The sequence below is a fragment of the Neophocaena asiaeorientalis genome, unplaced genomic scaffold (assembly GCF_003031525.2).
Source record: "Neophocaena asiaeorientalis asiaeorientalis breed wild unplaced genomic scaffold, Neophocaena_asiaeorientalis_V1.1 scaffold229, whole genome shotgun sequence".
In the NCBI taxonomy this organism is placed as follows: Eukaryota; Metazoa; Chordata; class Mammalia; order Artiodactyla; family Phocoenidae; genus Neophocaena; species Neophocaena asiaeorientalis.
In genome coordinates this window covers 2,752,527-2,775,618 of record NW_020174096.1, presented here as the reverse complement: position 1 = coordinate 2,775,618, position 23,092 = coordinate 2,752,527, and the positions used below count along the sequence as shown (strand labels likewise).

Below are 23,092 nucleotides of genomic sequence, written 5' to 3'. Positions count from 1 at the left end.
CCACTATTATTCACCATAGTTTTGGAGTGTTAGCCACAGCAATCAGAGAAGAAAAAGAAATAAACGGAATTCAAATCGAAAATGAAGAAGTAAAGCTGTCACTGTTTGCAGATGACATGATACTATACATAGAGAATCCTAAAGATAAATGGGCAGAAGATCTAAATAGACATTTCTCCAAAGATGATATACAGATTGCCAACAAACACATGAAAGAATGCTCAACATCATTAATCATTAGAGAAATGCAAATCAAAACTACAATGAGATATCATCTCACACCAGTCAGCATGGACATCATTAAAAAATCTACAAACAATAAATGCTGGAGAGGGTGTGGAGAAAAGGGAACCCTCTAATAGCCAGGACATGGAAGCAACCTAAGTGTCCATCAACAGATGAATGGATAAAGAAGATGTGGCACATATATTTACAATGGAATATTACTCAGCCATAAAAAGAAACAAAATTGAGTCATTCGTAGTGAGGTGGATGGACCTAGAGTCTGTCATACAAAGTGAAGTAAGTCAGAAAGAGAAAAACAAATACCGTATGTTAACACATATATATGGAATCTAAAAAAAAGAAAAATGGTCATGAAGAACCTAGGGGCAAGATGGGAATAAAGACACAGACCTACCAGAGAATGGACTTGAGGATATGGCGATGGGGAAGGGTAAGCTGTGACAAATTGAGAGAGTGGCATGGACATATATACCCTACCAAACGTAAGGTAGATAGCTAGTGGGAAGCAGCCGCATAGCACAGGGAGATCAGCTCAGTGCTTTGTCATCACCTAGAGGGGTGGGATAGGGAGGGTGGGAGGGAGGGAGACAGAAGAGGGAAGAGATGTGGGAACATATGTATACGTATAAGTGATTCACTTTGTTATAAAGCAGAAACTAACACCATTGTAAAGCAATTATACTCCAATAAAGATGTTAAAAAAATAATGTATTTTGCCTTGTAAAAGACTGTATTAAGAAAAAGAAAAAAACAAGCAACAGACTGGGAGAGAATATCTCAAGAACTTGGCATCTAGAATATATAGAGGACTCTCAAAATTAATAGTAAGAAACAAACAACCTTATTTAAAACAGGGCAAAAGACTTGAAGAGGCATTTCACCCAAGAGAATACAACTATGGAAAATGGACACATGAAGATATTCAACATCACTGGTCATTAGGAAACTTCAAATTATAACCACTCCACACACCTATTAGAATGTATAAAATAAAAAATGTTACAATACAAAGTGTTGGTGAGGATGCAGAGCAAGTAAAAAACACATACACTGTTGGTGGGAATACAAAATGACATTGTTAATCTGAAGATGGCTTGGAGTTTCTTATAAAAATAAATATACACTCACTATATGACCCAGCAAGCCTACTCTTAGGTATTTGCCCTAGAGAAAAGAAAACTTACATTCACAGAAAAACCTCTATACGAATGCTTACAGCAGCTCCATCCGTAATCTCCAAAAATTAGAAATAATCAAATGTCCTTTAGTAGGTAAAAAAACTGTGCCATATCCATACAGTGGAATACTATTCATCAATAAAATGTAGCACGTTATTGATACGCACAACTAACCTGGATGAGTCTCAAAGGATTCTGCTGAAAGAAGTTGATCTAAAAAGGTTACACACTATATAAGTCCATTTGTATGACATTCTTGAAAAGTCAACACTATAGTGATGGAGAACAGACCAGTGAATGCCAGGGATAAGGAGTGGAGAGGGAGGGAGGGGGTAAGAGGGTGACTATAGAGGGATGGCACAAAGGAGTTTTTAGGGGGTGATGGAACTAACTGTTCTGTATCGTGACTGTATTGATGGAACTACAGGAATCTATAGGGGTTAAAAATCACAGAACTGTGCACTTTAAAAATAATGAAAACTAATCAGCACTAAGCTTGTTCCTTTCATTTTCCCTACGTAAAGCATTTTAAGACTTGATAAGGTACATATTAACAGTTAAACCATCATGAAATTGCTGGTTTCTTTCCTCTCTATTCTCACGTGCCTACAGATGAACACTCAACTGCACTCTTTAAATCCTGAGAACTACTGTCCTGGAACATCCATAGCATGATACCTTTAGGTGCAATGAAAAGTAATTTAATCACATCTTATGGACACTACCCCCATCCTGGACACTGTGAGGCTAACTTAGCAGGGGACTCCAGCTGAGTTCCATTTACTGAATCTGAAGAAAGGGTTTAGTAAGTCAAATCACACACGTGGTAAAAATGTAGTATTTTTTTCCATCATAAACCAATGGCATCTCTTTTCTTCGCTACTTAAAGAAAACCTAAATGTCCATCAACAAAGGAATGGATAAAGAATGGGTATGAAAAGAAAAAAAAGAATGGATATGGATGTGGTACATACAAACAATGGAATATTACTCAGCCACAAAAAGGAACGAAACTGGGTCATTTGTAGAGACGTGGATGGATGGACCTAAAGAGTGTCATATAGAGTGAAGTAAGTCACAAAAACAAATATCGTATATTAACGCATATATGTGGAATCCAGAAAAATGGTATAGATGACCTTAATTGCCAAGCAGACACAGAGACACAGACGTAGAGAATAAATGTACGGATACCAAGGGGGAAAGGGGTGGGGTGGGAGGAAGTGGGAGATAGGGATTGACACATAGACACTATTGATACTATGTATAAAATAGACAACTGATGGGAACATGCTGTATAGCACAGGGAAGTCTACTTAATGCATTGTTGTACTACTATTCCGTATGCGATCCTGACTGGGCAAAGACACCGCTTGAATCCTTTATTTCTAGAAAGCGCTTAAAGACGTGTGATTCGGACTGAGCTGGGACTTCGTATCAGTAAGACAGATCATTAGTCTATTCCCAGTACAAAATGGAAGAACAGTTGAGTTCTTCGGCTCCTTCAGAGACAAGCTTTCACAGGCACAGCTTCATTAATTCATTAAGTTTGAAGTAAATTCCAGTATTAGTCGTTATCTGTATTCAAATATAAGAACAAAGACACATTCCAAAGCCAATTCTGAGGACTCCTTGGAATATCCATTAATTTGAATGACCTTTCTTCTCTCATTCACATGTACAAATAACATGGGGTGATTGTAGTCTGAAGAGTCAGCATGTCCCTTACGCTTATTAATTAAGATACATAGCTAGATTCATGAAGGGTCTATTATTTCATGGCCCCATTATACTCATTTATACTTATTCAATCTCTTTGGATTTAAAATATCAAGATTCTCTCCTAATAAGAACACAAAAACTTTTTATGTGAAATGGAAGTGCTAATCCTTTCATTTTATATGTTATATGTCATTTTATATATTGACACATATAGCAATTTTCTTGGACATCAAAATTCATTAATTTAAAGGTCATATCTCAGTATAATCTATGGGTAATGTGATAAGATATGATGTTTAGAAAAATAATGAGAACTCAAGTTCTCTTCAGAACTTCACCTAACTATATAAAGAAGGAAAGACAGTTGGTATTTTTATGGAAATTTTTGTTCTTTTAAAGAAATCTCTTTTTTTTTTTTACACAATATGGACCTTACCTTCTCCTCAATATATGCAGTAGGCTATCTCTGTAATCGGATAAGTAGGTCTGAAATAAGAAACTTTCCCCACCTTTTGGTAAATATATAAACTATTACTTAATTAACATAACTTTAACAATAATTATGTATTTTTCAACCAATACCTATGATAATAAGGGGCAGAGATACAGCCTGTAGGTAGGTAGGCAGTACGTAAGTGTGCATAATCCAGATTTCATCTCCCACGGGAAAGGGATATTGCAGAGAACAAGTAGTGGTAGAAAGAAACAAAACTCTAAGATAATCCTTGTTCTTTGCTATCTATTCTCTTCAATGCTTAAAAAGCATTCCTAAAGATAATCAAATATTCTTTAGATGATCACAAATGAGTTTTTTTCTTCCTTAAAAGACCTTTACTATTATCTCTCTTAAATGGGCACCAGGATTCTCAATCAACTTTGAAATGCCTACAGTCTAGTTGAAAATGCCGAAGCAAATTTCCCTTCCCTTCCGTTCAGTAGCCGTGCTAAATGCTATAGCTATGTTTTAAAAATAAAGGTTTAGTTTTTCTTTTTCTTCTCTTCACTTTGCTCATTTAGTGTTTACAGAAACAGAGATCCCTCACCAAACTACACAAACAAACAAATTAGAAGAGAAGTTGGGACCAAGTGTGAAATTTCTGGCTGTTTTCCTTTCCATCTTTTTCTTCTCTCTACACAAGGGAATGTCTGCTCTCTCTTAAATTACTGCCCAAAGCAACTGAGGTGAAGAGGCCACCATCTTAATACCAGGTCAAAACAACTTCATTTCACTATGCTTGGGTTAAAGAGTATAAATGGTAATATACTAGTACAATTGCATAAACCATGTCCCTTGATTTATATTAGTAAAAAAGGAAATTCTATTAATCATTTTGCAACAAAGTATAGTTTGATGAAAAATCACTAAGCTAATAATAGTTTTAAATGTTATTTCACAGCATTTCCTGAAATAACTGGAACTTTGAAAAGACTTAAAAATTTCTATGTCTCTTCTAAACATAATTACCTTTTAAAAAAATGATAGGTCATCTCCAAATTACATTTAGTCCATTCCTTCTCTCCTATGCTTTTTCACATAAAATAGAGTAATGGAAGCTTTTTACACAATATATAAACATGCTAGGGTCCCATCTACACAAAGACAAAGGTGAGCTTTTAAATTCAAGATCAAATTATATTCTGGAATTTATCTTAGAAAAGAGGCTAAGCACATTATTCAAATTACAACGAAGTAGATGATAAATGAGGATATGCATTTTTTTTCAACTTGAGGAAACAAAATTGGACTAGGAAAAGGAAACACCTAAAAATAATTTCAGCAGAATTGTAAAATGTGTACAAACATCACACAGTAAAAATAGTAAATGTTAAACATTTGTCATCTCCTAGCGAAGAGTGTTGAGAGTCTCTAAACTGAATAGAGAAAGAAAAATTTTCAGAGCATATGACAATGCAGAGAGTGCAATTAAAACCATTTTTAAAGTTTGTTTCAAAACTAAATATGGAAAATATAATTGTTATATTTTAAAAAGCTATTTATTGTGAAGATTGTAGGACAGTTTTTAGTTATTAGGAAATTAATTGTATAGATTGTTAACATTCCCTAACTGAAAACAATGTTTGGCTCCCCATCTATATTGAGCTTGGCATTCCAGAATATAACTATCTAGGGATTTATTTAGTTTTAGAAAAGGGTGTGAGAAAATGCAGTCAATCATACTTTACTGAAGTAAATGGTTTTAGGATAGACCTAACAGCACCATTGCCTGTGCCTAGTCAAACAAGCAAACAACTAAATGTTGATATTAAGAATATGAGATGCTGCCTTTTAGCTAAATTAAAACTCAATACAGTAAGTACCTTATTATAGCAGAGTGTGGTGTTTCCAAAAGAAATGACAATCCTGGCTTTTAATAACAAAAATACAATTAAATAAAAGAGGTGTTTTATGGCCCTTCTAGCAAAGTGTCCCCCCTCTTTATCCATCCCAAAGAATGAATTTGTTTATTTTTCTACATTCCAAGAAGACTTAAAACTTGAGAAAATTGGGATCAAAGGGGCAGTTTAAAGTCCCTTTAGCATACCGTTCTACAATATAAACAGAAAACAATGTTGTCTGATGTTAACAACCAAAAAAAGACAAACAAATCCTAAATCAATGATTTAAAAGGCCACTTTAAGGTGTGTGGTTTTGTCCCTATTTGAAGTTCTCTCTTCATCCATCTATTAAAATGGGTCTCAAAATCAGTTTTCTGACTTTTCTAAGATAATTCAATATATGATAAATTCTGTTTCCTTAATGACCTCACTCTTTCCTTTGTATCTCTTCACTTGCTCATCCCTTAAATGCTCTGGTTTCCTAGGGCTCATCTTCTCCATCCTTCATGCCCTTTCCGAGATCAAACTAATCAGCAACCAACATTTCAACTATGAACTATAAATACTCCTCCCAAAACTGTGTCTTCTTTCTTCTAAGCACCAAAGTTATCTACCCATCTGCCCACTGAACATCTCCACCCAGAGGTCCTAAAGGTACTTCAAGTTCAAGATACCAACAACAGACTTGCTGTCTTTCTTCTAAAACCTGCTATCTTTTTTTGTTTTCTTTTAATTGCAGGGAACACTGACCCAGTCTCCTAAATTACACATATACATATAAATACTACGTCTTGTAAATCTAACCTTCACACTTCAATAAAAATCAACGTCTAAGACCTGGATCTGAATATGTCATTCCTTTGCTTTAAAAAAAAGAAAACGAAAAACAAAAAAACCATAAGATAAAGTCACTTTATTATGGTATACAAAGTCAGTTTACCCTTCCATCTCTAGATACTTCTCTCCTGCCTCACTCTCCAAAGACACACCTGTGCTCTACAGTATGCATTACTTGCACTTCCCAAGTATACCATTCACTCATTCAATAAACAAGCACCTTCTATGTGCCAGGCACTGTTCAGAGCACTGGGGATATTGCAGTGAACAGACAAAGTTTCTGCCCTCATGGGCGTACATCCTGGTGGAAGCAGACAGACAAAAACAAACAAATATATAATAGATGAGATGGTGGTTAAGTGCCATGGAGAAAAACATCTAGTTAGAAAAGCAATTCAGAGCAACACAACAGTGTGTTCTGTACACTTACGACATCCACATGTCTTTAAAAGTACAATCATACTTCTATATCCCTTAATTTAATTACATTTCAATTTAAATTATAATTTAAAAACACAATCCCATGAGTAATACTGAGATGTATAGTCGTTGAGAGGCATTAAAGACAAAACAAAACAAAACCAGCTTACTTCTGGAACAACCAATTATAATAATTTTATTTTTTGAGATTAAAGTTGATAGAGTCAAGAGTGTTTTTCTTTGATTCTAGTGTTTTAGTTGGCTCCTGGATGCACCCCAAAAAAAGTATGATTAGTGTTGGCACATTTCAAATTATGTCATGAGATTAGAATCTATCAAACTTAAAGTACTCATCTAGAATTAGTCTCATTGTTAGTTCATTGTCTCTATACATGGTTTCAAATTTAGTGCCTACAACTTAAGACTCCACAGTAATATTAAAACATTAGAGACAGGAGCTTTTTGCTGGTGATTTAAAAACAGTTGTTCAATTGTCTGAATCATTTAAGTACATAATATGTCTCAACTGTTTACGTAGAGCTGAAACAACCGGAGAAATCTACATAAGAGCACTGTTTTAAGATACAGGATATTACTAAAGGATTTGACTATGAGCCAAAGAAAATTTGCACAGACATTAATTGGCCTGTTTCATACTCGAAAAATAACAATGATTTGCCTTACCGTCTAAATACTAATACATACTTTCAAAGACTTTAAAGGAACTCAGATTTTCCTCTGGGAATCTTCACTATTATTGTATTACATACGGCTCCAGTCTCTAGACATGAATGAATGAATGAATGCACGCATGCTGGTGTTTTAGTGCTTACATAAATATGTAAAGAAAACTAAAGGGGGGTTTTTCAGATGTGGAAGTTAAATCTGAAATGTTTTAAACTTCTAATAACTAAATAGATATTAACCTCAGTGGAAGCTGAGTCTTACCTTAATGACACCTCTAACAAGGAGAATTCTGTCAAAGTTTTCAAACAATGATACACTTCATCACATTCTGAGGGCATAACGTTTCACTTCTGTCCATAATCCCTGAATCCTTACAAACATGCACATTGTGGGAAGCTCCTTTCTGTACGTTACATGAAGATCAGCTTCTTCTCTCCTCAAATTGGTTGGCAGAGCGGATAAACATCCCAGGCCCAGCTGAAATTCTGACTAAAGTGTGGGCCTATAGGAAATATTGGGTTGGGGAGGGAAAAGTGTAGATAAGCCAGTCTGCAATGTACTAGTAATTCCTGTGTTGGAGAAAAAAAGCAGCTACCACTGTACTGTAAGGGCAAGAACTTATGTTCTATTTCAAAACCAAAACCAAAACCAAAAATGGCTAAGAGGCAAACTTCACTTCATTCTCAAGGCTGGGAGGAAAGAACACACATACCGCATCTGTGATGTCTATTTCATACACCCTTTGGAAAGTCCTGCGTTCAAAGAAAACAAGTTTGCCGCTGCCACATCCCCTTTGAACAGACGTACCGGTGACTATAAGTTTATCATCTGGACTGAAACAGCAGTCAGTCCTACAGACAAAAAGAGTTTATAAGTATAGGCTTATGATGCCACAACAGTGCAGTGATAATGAGTAAAAATATAAACAACCTCACTGTAATAAGAGACAACTCTTACATAGGATTTATAGTAAGTCAGGCACTTATATTAACTCCCTTAATACAATAATCCTATGAAGTAGATACTATTATCCCCATTTTACTGATTAGGAAAGTGAGGCAGGAAGAGGTTAAATAAACCTTGTCCAAGATCACAAAAGTAAGTGGTACAGCTGGGATTCGAACTTAGCCTGACTCCAGAATCTGTGCTCTAATTTCTATACATTATAATATCTTTCAATGTAAATAACGTGTGGGAAAAACTCAATATAGACATTGACCCTGTCTATACACAAATAGACAGTATATGACTGACGTCTAAGTAGTGATTATTTTGATCAGTTTGGGAACTATTTTTATCAGCACCACCTCTCAAACAATTTGAGCTTTGTCAAGTCAAGCACCATGAAATGAGGAGCAGCTTGTACCGCTGGAACCTAATTGATGGCTGTGATTCAACAGCTCTTGTGATGAGAGGTCTGGCCACCTGACTGTGAATAATCTAAGACATGAGCCAAAGACGCTATCTAGTTAGCATTACTTGCAGCAGGCATAAGGCTCAAAAGATTCGTATCGGCTATAAATTCATGTTTGTTTATCCATCTGTTTGTTTTAACAGATAAATGCCATGGGCAATAGACTGTGTCAGAGTTAGTGCTCTGAGATTATACAGCTTCCTCCATTTGCTGCTTCCATTACCTTCACACTCTCCTTGTTGGTCATTATTTAATACAGGTGAGAAATTTTATTTCTACCAAAATAGACATTTTTGCTTAGGCACCAATTGTAGGACTTAGAGATCAAATCCCACCCTCAGCTGTTTGCAGAAAAATCTTTAAAGCTTCAGTTATCAACTCAGTAGAATGCAGATAACAGTGTTCAGCTATCCAGAGCAAGACAGTTTGAATAAGTGACAGTTACCGAATTATTGATTGAAATGATGATAAGAAAAAATTGAGAAAATGACATATAATATTCAGTAACTATGAAGAATTGCTTTAATGGTATGAGGATTCAAATTTTAAAAGAAAACAAAAGACAGGCCTACTCTGTCATTTATACACTATCAAAAGAACAATTCAACCCTTTAAAATGTTTTTACTACCCCAAGGCCTATGTGTGCATACAATATATATATTCACACACACAAATACATGAACAGCTATGATTTCAACTTCAAAAATAGAATTTTATATTCTGAAGAATGTACGAAATGAAAGGAAAAATAAAAATTCATCTTTCAAAAAACCTATTTCAATCACTCTTCAAGTCCCTTTTCTAGAAAATGTAAGACACATACTATAAATTAACATGAAGATGAAAAAATTACTTTTCCATTCTCTTGTGCTTATCGAATATTAAAAATATGCTACTTACATTGGGAACATGGTGGGAAGACCCGAGGCTGAAAAAAGTGGCTTATTAAACTGTCGGATGTCCCATAATTTTAATGTATCATCACCTGATAGAGGAATGAGAAAGGAAAAAAAAAAGAAAGTAAATTTTGCAAAAAAGAACCAGCCCCAAGTTTAGAGTTTGCAAAACTTAGTGTATAACTATAAGAAAAGGAAGGGAGAGAGGGAAGCGGGGGAGGGAGGGAGAGAGAGAGAAAGGAAGGAGGCAGGAGGGAAGGAAGGAGGGAAGGGGATGCACATAACACATTTTACTTTTTAACTAGGGAGCTTGAGAGCCATAGTTGTGAGAACAGTAGAAAGATACATGATAATGAACTAGCTTCCTAGAAATTACTTTCCAGATTGATGTAGCATCTGTAGGCTAGAAGGAACCCTGGAGAATCTTCTCTAAAGAGTGACTTTAGAGCAGATGGTAGTTTCCCTGTGGTATATCTGAGCATAACTTGACTTCTTAAGAAGATACTAATTTAGCAACCACCAGGACTGAAAATAGTTCAGTTCACAACAGATTCTTTTTCCCACCAGTGTGTGGGTGAAACTATCCATTAACATTAGTGAGAGTGAGCCAACGTGATTCCTTTCCCTCCAGGGTAACTCTATCTGTGGGCTATCATTCTTCACCTTGCTGGGGAGTATAGCTTTTCCAAGCCATTTAAAGCATAATTAATATTCTTTAAAGAATCACTTTTGAAGTATTTCTATAGGGCTACTAACTAATTCCTGTTCATAATGAAAGCCAAAACTCATATAAGTAATATCTTTGCTGTCCTTTTTCCCCAGTGTCCGCAGCTGAGACCTGCCTCAACCCCCTGGGTCCAATAAGGAATCAGTACCAGATGCAAGTGGGGTGAGTGGAGAATTCAATAAAAATCCCCATTCTCTCCCCAGCAACCCTGACTCTGAAACCCAACTTTTGGCAGGTGCTCTAATCCACGACTGGCTGGATTGGAGACCTGCTTATACTGGAAGAACTTTGTAAGACTAACCTTTTTGCTTTTAGTCTTTAAAAGAAGGTTACACATCCCCACAATCCTCAAACAATAAGAAAACATTAATCTGCATTAAACAGTTTAGTTAACCTGGCAGGTTCTGGAGCTAGCAGGAGCACCTTACAACACTCTGGGGACTCTGCTGAACAGAGAGACTTCCATCTGGTATATTCTATACATCCAGGAAGGAGAATGGCGGAATACAGTATACATGTTCTGTAGATGACATGTTACCCAACAGCTAGTATAGGATGGAAGGGGAAGGTAAAAATTATCACTAAAATGGCTTTGACTGAAATGGAGTTAATCCTATACTTCTAAGGCAGTAATAATCAACTGCGTGGGGCTGGGCTATTTCAGAATCCTCCAGGAAGAATTTTCAAAGTACACTCCTCTGTTATTCCCTTCTTCTTTCCCCACTCTACCTCGGAGATTGGGGTATACCACTCTAGAGGTGTGAGAGTGAATGTGAGAATTTCCTAGTGGAGGATTTGTGATTTTGAAAATCTTCCTAGGGGATTCAGATACATTCTTGGGGTAAGAATCACTGATGTAAGTACAGAGTATAATACATAGTCTTAATTAAGAGTCATCTTAGGACTCAAAGAACAGGTTAGAATTGATGAACCAAAACATATATTTTATACATATCCATCTTTGCCATGTATACCGTAAATAGAAAATACATGTGCATGTGATTTGATTTTTTTTAAATTATGTAAGTGAGGGTAGTTTGGGTATAATATATCAATAGAAGGCTTCCTTGGAAGAAGGAGAATCTGGATAGAGCTCCCAAGGGTAAACGGGCATGGACCAGTTAAACCGAGGGGAGAGCTGTGCCAACTCTATGTTCCCCTCACTTCTATACCCTCTACATCAGGCTGTAAATTCTTTCAGGAAAGGAACCCTGCTATGATGTCCACAGTTTATGCCAAGAACCTAGCATAATGCTTAGCTCAGATCAGTTGCTCAATATACAGTAAAGTGAGTGAATGAATGACTAAACTCAGTGTTGCTAGATTAATTTGGCCTGTGGAATAAAGACTAAATCCTTTATGTGATATTTAAGGCTATCTGTAACACGGTTCCAACCTACTTACCTTGATTCTTTTCTCTCCCCACAAATGGGCCTATTGGAAGATCCTCAGTCACGCCCCATACTTCCCCCTAATGCTTTGTTCATAAGTTGCCCTCACTATTTTATTATTTCCTTCTATCAGCATACTACTTATTCACGTGAGAAAGATCTAGCAAAAAGTTAGAAACAATCTGTATTCAATCATGAGTGTGGATAGGTAAACTTACAATACGACCACACAGAATTACATAGCTATTAAAAAAAATAACATCCAGGTATACAAATTTTTTTTAACTGAACTGAATTAGTGTTTGAACTGAAAAAAAAATCAATGGTCAGCAAATAGAAGAGTTTGAAATACCAGACCCAGAACTATAAAATGATATAGAAAGAATATAGAATATCATCTACAAAAGTCCATTAAGGCAGAGGCAATGGTCATCCTTGCAGGCTCCAAAGGATGATGGAATTTGGAGCTAAAATGAAAACTTAGGCAAAAAAGTACATATTTTCTAAATTTTACTTGATAATTTTAATAAAATAATGTTGCCAAGTTGGAAATGCATTTTAATGAAAAAAACTAGACTGGCAAAGGTACATTAACAAAAGCACAGCTAGCTTTACTAAGCACTAGGATATTAGTGTGACATTTGTTAGAGTTACATACGATCATTTTATATATAGAAACATTTTAAAAAGAAAGCTTCTAACCTACCTCCACGAGAGGCAAGGACATTACCATCATAGGAAAAAGTCACGCAAGAAGTATCTGTGCCTGGGTCATGAGCTTGTTTATAGTGGAATTTAGGATGAACCTGTTTGCAAAGACAAGCAAAGTGTTAACATCTCATCTGAATTCAGATGAGAACATTTTTGTGGCAAGAATATTTTACTTTATCATCCAAAAAATGATATATAGCTACATGAAAAATATTAATTTCACCTGATGATAGTTTTTTTTATTTTGGAAAAAATTTCAAAGGGCTTTTAAAAACATCCATTTGCTTTAATAAGCGAAAAGAAGAGACAAGGTTAAGTTCTAGTAGGAGATATTTTTCAGACTGCCTTAGCAAGCTCTGAGCAACACAAGATTAGCACCGCATTTAGTTCTTCTCATTATACTTATAAAGTTTTGGGGACCATTTCCTACAGTTATCTGAAAGAATAAATATAAATAAAAATTACAAATGAACATATTATTAACTCAAAAATATCACTGTATTCCTAGTATATGCCAGACACTGTGCACATGGTTGTAAGTCTTGAACTATCTTCAGTGTGCCTGTAGGATAATGTTGTTGTTGATGATGATGACGACAGCTAGCCGTTACACAATGCTTACCATACCCTAGGCACTATATTCTTTTACTAACTTGCCTATGGTGCTCACGTTCACTCTAGAAGATTATCTTCATTTTACAGATTAGGAAACTAAGCACAGAGACTTAAGTACCTTGTCCAGAATCACAGAGCTAGTAAGTGGTCGAGCTAGGAGTTTGAACCAAAAAGCCTACCCTTAAACACTACCCTATACCCCCTCTCTACGGATGTACGTTATTAGCCTTTTTACTTGCAATGTCACTTCTAAACAGTTAATGACTTATAAAAGTAACTCTGCTACACTAATCTTGCCACCCAGTTATGATTCAGTAACCAGAACAGGCCAAAGTACTAGGGAGTCAATTATCCCAGATCCACCAGGCTGGATAATTACACAGTGAATGGCCAGGGACATTACTAGGGATGACAGCATGTAGGTCTCTCCTGGCAGCCACAGGTATAGGAATACAAATGACCCATCTCCATCAATTTGCAGCAACCATAACAAACAATGAGTCACAAAACAGAGCTCACGTACATTAGCCTCCCGATAATATCCCCAACACTCCATCACTGAGCTTTCACCAAAAAGTTTCCAGTAATGAGGACACACTACCTCACAAAAGCAAGCCTTCAAAAAAAAAAACTGTATATATTGAGTTAAAATTGTCTTCTCAAATACATCACTTAACTCGGACCTTCTGTTTTAATAAGGACCAGAGCTTCCTTGGCCTCCTGCGGAACTGTTACACTCAGATTTCTTTTCACTATATTCCTAGGTTAGTTCTAATGATTCTTGTGTCCCATTGTCACAATTTAAATTTAAATAATTTTTCAGAAGGTTAAATGGTAATAAATAAATAATAAAATTGTCTTCTCTCTTCCTCCACGTGACAGTCTTAGAAATTTATATTAAAGACAGTAATCATGCTTCCTCTTTTCATGGATATAAATAATTCATTGATTCATCTTTTTTTTTTATATTGGGAATCAACTGTATGGCAGATACATGGGTGAGCAGGGAAACACAAATGTGCTGAGATAAACATGGCTTCTCTTCTCAGAGGTGATAGACGGTCCCCCTGAAAGGACACAGATAAGCATACAAAGTGACAAGTGGTACAGTGGGGAAGTATAGAGTAATTTGAGAGCACTAAAGAGAGGTTCTTAATCAGAGCATGAGAAGAGAGGGAAAAAAAGAGGGGCAAAAAGAAATCAGAGATGCAGTGGATAAAGTAAAAGTTAGACGAAGGAGCAGGATGCAGGGTCTAGAAAGGCTATTCCAGTCAGAGGGTACTCACTGCATTGTGGTAGCAGAATTTTGAACCCCATGACCTCTGCGATCGCTGGTGTTATGCCCATGAATACGTTACTCTACTTAGCAAAAGGGACTTTGCAGGTATAATGAAGGTTATTAGTTAGCCGATAGGGAGATTATGTCCTGGATTACCCAGGTGGGACTGAAGAGTCACGTGAGTCCTTAAAAGCAGAGTTTTCGGGACTTCCCTGGTGGCTCAGCAGTTAAGAATCTGCCTGCCAATGCAGGGACATGGGTTCGAGCCCTGGTCCGAGAAGATCCCACGTGCCGTGGAGCAGCTAAGCCCATGCGCCACAACTACTGAGCCTGTGCTCTAGAGCCCGCGAGCCACAGCTACTGAGGCCGCATGCCACAGCTACTGAGCCCACACTCGGCAACTACTGAAGCCCGCGTGCTCTAGGGCCCCTGTGCTGCAACTACCGAGCCCAGGTGCCTAGAGCCTGTGCTCCGCAACAAGAGAAACCACCTCAAGGAGAAGCCGGCGCACCGCAACGAAGAGTAGCCCCTGCTCGCTGCGACTAGAGAAAGCCCACGCACAGCAAAGAAGACCCAACGCAGCCAAAAAAAAGAAAGGCAGAGCTTTCTCCTGGCTGAGGACAGAGGAGGAAGCCATAAAGACATGCCAGAAGAGGAAGAGAGATTTTAAGAATGAGAAGCGTTTGACATGCCACTATAGACTTAAAAGATGTATCAAAGAAACAGGGATCTGAACATGGGTTTTAACTGCATAGGTCCACTTATGCACAGATTTTTTTTCAATAAATACATAGTACGGTACTATATGATCTGTGGTTGGTTGAATCCACAAATGTGGAACCATGGATATGGCGGGCAGACTGTAAAGTTATATGTGGATTTTCAACTGCTCGCAGGGTGGCGAGAGGAGTGTGTGTTGGTGCCCCTAACCCCACACCTCCCCACGTGTTCAAGGGTCAAATGTACTTTGACTGTAGCCTGGTGAAACCCTAAAACCCTAAGAAGAGAATCCAACCATACTATGTCAGGCTTCTTACCTACAGAAATTGTGAAATGATAAGCTGGTGGTTTTGTAAGCCACTAAATTTGCGGTAGTAATCTGTTACTAAGCGATAGAAAACCAACACACGCATACTGGAAGGCCTGAAGGGAAAGGAGCTGGTTGATACAAAGAACTAAAAGAAGTTAATCATGTCTAAGAGGAAAAGGACAGGTGAGAGGTGACATAAGCAGGACCCAGATCACGCCTTGTAGGCCATGTTAAGGGCTTAAATTTTATCCTGAAGGTAAAAGGAGTCGCTAAAGGATTTTACACAGAGGAGTAGTTGTGTGACTAGGTTTGCTGATCTTTAAAAGATCATTCTTGGACACATGGAGAATAGATTGAACATATTTTTTTTGTTCCTCAGAAAAGCAGAACTCGGCTACTAATCTCAATAAGGAAAATATGCCACTTAGTTATATTTCAACAACTTATCAACTCCTAAACTCTAAATAAAGCTTTTGAAAGATACTACAGCGGTAACAGTTTACCAGAAAGTCCTATACTTACATTTGGCCTCTCAGTGAAATTAATTTTTTATTTGTTTTAAATGTTTTATTTATTTTTAATGCTAATAAATACATATATACATCTTAACAGAAGGAAGACCCATCACTTCATGAATTACCAGTAAGGTAATGTGGTATAGCAAAAAGAGCACTGGTCCAGGACTAGGAGGTATGAAATTTGGACTTAGTTCAGTCAAAAACTAGCAGTATGACTCGGGACAAATTACTTAGCCCTCCAGATCACAATTTTATCTTCTGTAAAGTAAATGGATTTGAACTAGATGACTAACTGATCGACTAACTGATCAAATGTACTTTTTATTATTAATAGAGCAAAATAGATCATGAATACCAATATTCTAAAATATAAATACACACACATATATATAGACATGTACATATCAGTCAGATGGGATAAAGAACCTTAAAAGCTGTAGAATCCAAAGCAATCATATCACGTACACTTCCGCATGAGCCCAAGAGCAAGCAGGTAGTTCCATTTCGACTGAGATTTTATGTCAAGTGTGCTCTTCAATTATTAACTTCACTTTAACCAGTAACAAAAGTTTATTCCAATGAAATAAAATGGATAGCCAGAGGAGATCTTAAATTTGCATAAAACATCAATATTTGGACAGTCTGTGATGAAAAATACCCTCACATTTTGAAAACAAAGTCAACCTGACTGAAAAACACTTCTGGCATAATATGGGAAATCTAAAACTGCAACTTCTCCTTTAATTCCTTTCATAATCATCCTAGGCAAAAAACATTATTCTTTAGGGAAGTTGAGATTATTAACTCCTTTATATAGGCTTCCTATTCTTAGGAGTGCCTTATGTTAGATTTGGAGAACATCAAGTGTCAAATATTCAGAGTGATGGGGAATGCAAGCACAAAAACGTAGAGTTTTAAAGGCCTTCTCTGAGCTCATACAGTACAAACTGTCCCTTCTCAGCAGATGGTCATAGAGCCTCCAGCAGTACAGAACTCATTACATCACAAGCAACAACAGTACGTTTGTCTGGGTGGCTCTAATTGGCAACACCTTTCTTAAACTGGGTCCAAGCCTCCCTCCTTCTAACATCTACTTATGCGTCCTGGTCCTGCCTTCTGTGGCTATGCTAATTCTAGTTTTTCCTCTCTAAGGAAGTATGCCAAATTCTCAAAGAAAAATATGATGCCTAGCCCAAAGTCTTAAATATACCACTTTCTGTAATTCTAAATAATCCAAATATTCTATGGTGGTAACAGAGGTCAGTGAGTTTACATCCAGCAGCTAGCTAGATCCCAATATCTTTCCATCGCTCTAGTGTGTATCTATCAATGCAAGAGGAAACACAGCCCTCAAAAGGATCAAAACATGTTTTGTAATCAATAAAACAGTGGAATAAACTATTTTAAAAGAGCAAGAATTTAAATAAATTTCTGGGCTGAAAATAGGAGAAAATTTAGTGGAAAGAATACTGGTTTTAGAGCCAAGCCAACTTAACCTAAAATTTCAGCTTATTACATTTAGTTTGACCCTGGCCAAGATGCTTAATCTTTCTGTTTCACAGTTTATTAATCTTTCAAATAACATGCCCTACACATCTTCCCACTCTTACTCTTTTTCCCCAACTCCCAAAGAAACTGAGCTACATTTGACCTACTATCTCCCTGCCTTGTGTCAATGCCACACATTTATTTATTCAGTCTACAGTGGGCACCTCCTCTCAGAACGTTGCTGAAATACAACTATGCTTCTGAAACACAAACTCCGAGAGCAAGATGAAGCAAATGCTAGGCTATCTAACAAACTAGGTGTACTAACATCTAACTGCCCTCTCAAATCTACTCTTAGGTCCCCCTAAATAGATATAAATTTTCTTTTTCATTAAGAATCTATTTTCAAGCTTCGTCATAATCAAGCAATTCCAATCAATTCTATATTTTCAATCACATGTTAGGTTTACTTACCATACCAGGATTAAAAATATTCCAGGATTTTTTAAAATGCCAAGATTAAAAACAGAATAGATATAGGTCCAGACTGAATATAATTTCCTCCTGTTCCTCTGATTTTGGAGATCTGTAGTAAGGATTATGAGAATACTGTACACAAAAATATAGGAACTGTCATAGAAAGGTACTTTGCAATTTCCTATGCCCGTGAAGGCTTCATTTTAATAAAAGGAAATTAGACAATAAAACCTCAGCAAAAGATTCTGTGATAATCAAATTAATATATTGTATGAAAATATGGTATAATGATAAAAAGCACAGAGGGTGGAATCAGACTGGTGAGTTCAAATCTAGGCTTCACCACTTATCATCTTGGGCTAATCTCCCTATGCCATCTACTAAACGAGATTAATAATAGTACCCACTCCATAAACTGCTAGGAGAATTTAATGAGGTAATGCAAGTGTGTCACACTCCTTTGCAATATAACTTTGCTTTGCTTTTCATCAATATGTGGCATGTATTTCTTTACACCTTGGGTCTGGGTATGGACAGGTGACTTGTTTGGGATTATAGGACATGTAGCCAAGAAAATGTGTCTCTCAGACTTCCCACTGTGCAAAGCATAATGACTAGCACTCTCACTACCTGTGTGACAAGCCAGGCTTTCCACGGGCTCCTCTTCACCAACGACTGAGCATGGGGGAGAAAGGACTCCTAATTAGCCTGGCTGAAACATTCTGGGCATTGTGCTACAGTCTGAGACTCTTTCTGTACAATCCTCTTTTTCTTTTATTTTAATATAACAGTTTTATTGAGATATAATTCACATACCACGGAATCTGTCCACTTAACGTGTGCAGTTCAATGTTTTTCAGTATTTTCAGAGAACTGAGCAATCATTACCTCAGTCAATTTTAGAACATTAGGATCACCCCCAAAAGAAACCCCATACACATTAGCAATCACTCCCTCTTTTCCCTAATCTGTCAGCCCTAAGCAGCTACTAACCTAGTTTCTGTCTCTCTATATTTGCCTATGTGAAGATTTCAAATAAATGAAATCATACAATGTGCTATCTTTTGTAATTGGCTCCTTTCACTTAGCATAATGTATCTGAGGTTCATCTATGTTGTAGTATGTTTCAATACTTCATTTCTTTTTATTGTCAAGTAATGCTCCATTGTATGGATGTACCACATTTTATTATCCGTTTATCAGCTGATGGACATGTAACACTCCTTTCTTTCCTTTCTCTTTCTTAGGGGTATGGCCTACATCATGCTCTCTTCTCCAGCCTTCTCAGGTGCTAAGATGCTAACATCTTCCCATTCCCCTGACAGGCCTTTCCCCAAGAATTCTCTTATATGTTTAACCCTATCTTGGTGTCTGTTTCTCAGAGGAACCAGACTATCACAAGTGGTACCTGGTGTGATCCAACAGCACAGGTGTTAAGATAAAAATCTAGGACTGCCTCCTTCATGGGTAAAGAAGACACTGTCCTGAGTGGACTGTGGAGCACAGATACACTTGAGCACTTGGTTGCGGTCCAACTGCTACAGATTTCACTGGAGGTGAGCTGGGAAAACTTCCTAGTACAGGGGACTGTCCTTGCGGGAAAAACACTCTAGGCATTTAAAAATATATGGGAGGAAGGGCTTCCCTGGTGGCGCAGTGGTTCAGAGTCCGCCTCCGATGCAGGGGTAAAAAAAAAAAAAAAAATATATATATATATATATATATATGAGGAAGATACCTACAAAGACAATAGTGTTGGCTGTTTAGTGCTAAGTTATTATCCCTGCAGAGGGACAATGAGAAACTGAGCACCATTAACAGTTAAAGACTAAATGGAAGAGCCAGAGGGCCCCTTTAGTAGCTTTCAAAGAAGCCCTCATCTCCTGCAGTGGAAGACCAGACACAGCTGAGCAACAAACAAAAGCGAGATCTGGTAGTTTGATTTATAGAGCTCCAGAGATATCTAAATGCTCAGCCAAGGCATGTCTATTATTCTAAGGCAGGGCTCTAGCTGGGAAAACCTGAGACTCTGAAACATAAGGACAGGATATCTGGATGGATGTCTATAAGATGCTAGATCTGCAGATGCCCCTGAACCCTCACAGCCTACGGTGGTGGCCCACCCTTGCCTAGTAAGAGCTAGCAATTCCTTTGGGTTGGAAGATGCTACAACTGCTCCTCCCCCACAAGGCAGCAGTAACTTCTCTTAGGACGTGCCCCTACCTCCTCTTCTGGCTTCTACGTCAATACCTAGTGCCGAATCCCAGTATTACTCAGCAGGAGAAGTGGCTGGAAAGAGATTACACACCAAAAGAGACGCAGCTGCTGGCAGGAGCCATGAAGTACCTTGAGTTTGGATTTTGAGGATCCTTAATCAAGGGGGCTTTCATCAGCAGGATTCATTGATTTGGGGCACATTTTTGTACAAGGTCCCCAGGGGATGGGGCAAACCTGCTGCAAGGATGCTATAGAGGCCTGGAAAAGTGATGGCCAATGTTGAGTAAAATAAAAACACCCCAATTGTCCTGGCAGACAACAGAGAAGAGAATAAGAAGGCTGGGGGAAGTGGGCATCCTGGGATGGAGATATTGTGTCAAGTCAGAAAATACAGAATATTATTTTTCATGGGAGAGCCCAGAAGAAGTACGGTTCACCAAGGCCACCAGGAATATACAGGGGAGAGGGAGCCAGCATCACCAAGGAGTTCAGTTCAGCATCACCAAGAAGTACCATTCACCAAGGTCTCCTCTGCAGCCCAGGGCTAATCTCACTGAGCTGGGCCATTAATATCCATGGGGATAATGAGGCCCAAAGTAATAAAAGCTAAGTTGCAGTGCTTTATTGCTAGAAGCCAAGAGGCTGCAACATAATGACTGACAAGATCAGAGAGGCAGCCAAGGGGGCTTGATGTGCAGAAAAATGTGGAGATGGTTAATAGAACATGGCATTCCTAGGGGCAGAAGAGATGGGCAGACAGCAAAGGTACTGCTTAGTATCTACAACCAAAAAGAGAGATAAATGGAGGAGCAGGAAGCTGAGGGTGGTGACCCCAATAAAAAGTCATGATCCCTGGCTCTGTTCCCATACCTGACTCTATTTTCAGATCAGGAACTGATTGACTATAGAGGTAGCCAGATTCCTAAGAGGAAGGACAGTGCTACTCAGTGGGGCAAGAATTCTTCTCCTAGTCCTTCTACAAAGGGATTGTTGACTACAGACTTAATCAAGTAGTAGTCCTGATTATAGCTGCTATGCTAACTGAGATAGCAGCATAGCTAGAGCAGATTAATAAAGCCTTGGGTTGACTTAGGCTCAAGGAGTTCCCACTGGCCTGGCCAAAGCTTTTTTAGAACTGTGCTGAAGTCTGAGATTCTTCCTAGCCAACCCTCCTTCATTCCTTCCCTCTTTCCTTCATAGGAGTCAGACCTGCATCACCATCTGATACTCTCTAGCCTCCTCTGGCTCCCCACACACTTTTCCCTTACAGGAGTTTTAGCAATAAATCTTTTACACATCTTAGCATCTGCTTCTCAGAGAACTCTAACAGAGGACATGAGCAAACAAGACACAAGCAGAGACCTGGAAAGGCATATATGTTGGGACTTGCTCTCTTGCTGCTTTTGGAACCTAGCCACCTTGTGAAAAAGCACAAGATGCTCTCCGGATGACCAGAAACATGTGTCCAGTCATCCCCATAGCACCAGCTGACATCTGGCCAACAGCCGGACATGTGGGTGAGGCCATTCTAGACCATCCAGCCTTGACTGAGCTGTTAGTTAACTGCAGATGCAACAGAGAACCCAGAAGAAATCAGCCAAGCCAGTTCAGACCAGAAATGCTGCCCCACTGACCCAGGGAATCTTGAGAAATAATTAATGTTTGTTGTTTTAAGCTACTAAGTTCTAAGGTAGTTTGTTATGCAGCAGAAGTTAACTAATGCAACACATGAAGGATGTGAACAGTGCTTGGCAGACAGTAAACATTATATAAGAGTTTGTCATTATTATAAGTCAGACGATACCGCAGAAGCATTGATCACGTTTTAAGAAGGTTAATTCTCGCTCCCCTACCTTAGCATTCTACCAAATAATATCCACCATAAACCTGTTCTGCAACCCTATAATTAAAATTAATTCAACTTTATCAGGTCTTGTACTTTATATAATCATTACGCTCCTCTCTTGCCTTTTTGCATCTGCCTGTGAGACCAAAAGTTCTCTCTAGCAATGTTTCTTAATCCTCGCTGGGTTTGCTTCAGACAACCACTGTCTCTAGGTAGCTGTAGTCTGTTTTCAACTAGTTGCAGCCATTTCTTCTATATACTCTTTGACACTCAGACAATGATTCCAGAAGACAATATTAGAGAAGTGAATGCCTGGAAACAGCTCATTCTTGGAGGACACAGAAGGGAGGGTTGTGTGTTGAAACTGCTTTTCTTTATGTTACTAAATGAGAGCTCTTTCCCCACATTTCTGATCTTTTCTTTCAAGTAGGTCAGCTTCAGATTATTTCTTTCCCAGGCACATCATCTGAACTCTAAGAACCCCAGTGAGCCTTAGAGTACAGTATAATATGTTACGTATCACATAATCATGGTGCTTAAAAGATGAACATAATAAATATAGCAAATGAAACTCTGAACTTTTGAGCATGTTTCAAGGAAACAACATACTTCATAGCAAGTTGACAGTTTCCAAGTTTCTAACTTTTTAAAAAAAGATAATTATGTTCCAGCCAAGATGTTTTCTCCTTCCCTCATTCCTTTCTTCTCTCTCTCCCTCCCTCCCTTCATTTTTTAAAAAAATAAATAATTTAAAGACAATGACATCTGACAAAGGTTTCCGAAAAGTCCATTCATCATCCCCCATAAAATAAAAGTGTGATAATAAAATTTTTAGGATCCACATTTACAATGTCAACCACATTTACTGAGGACTCATTATACACACAACACAGAGATACATAAATGAAGAGATGATGTGGAATTTTCTTGAAATGATTCACAAGTTGGGAAAGGAGAAGAAACACTTAAGACCTCTATTCTTTCATAAAATATTTACTGCATCAAGTATAAGCCAGGTTTAAAGGGCATCAAAATGAATAAGATCTGGCCTCTGC

At 37.8% G+C, this 23,092-nt stretch overlaps 1 protein-coding gene across 1 annotated transcript in view; it reads right to left on the bottom strand.

The window, feature by feature from the left end:
• The window catches only part of WDR70 (WD repeat domain 70), a 297,198-nt gene that overhangs the window by 35,849 nt on the left and 238,257 nt on the right, over window positions 1–23,092 (bottom strand). The window contains exons 11-13 of the mRNA XM_024754657.1: window positions 12,563–12,662; window positions 9,743–9,827; window positions 8,140–8,278 (exon numbers count right to left, since the gene is read on the bottom strand). Coding sequence (XP_024610425.1) covers window positions 8,140–8,278; window positions 9,743–9,827; window positions 12,563–12,662 — 324 coding nt within the window. The remainder of the gene's footprint in view (window positions 1–8,139; window positions 8,279–9,742; window positions 9,828–12,562; window positions 12,663–23,092) is intronic.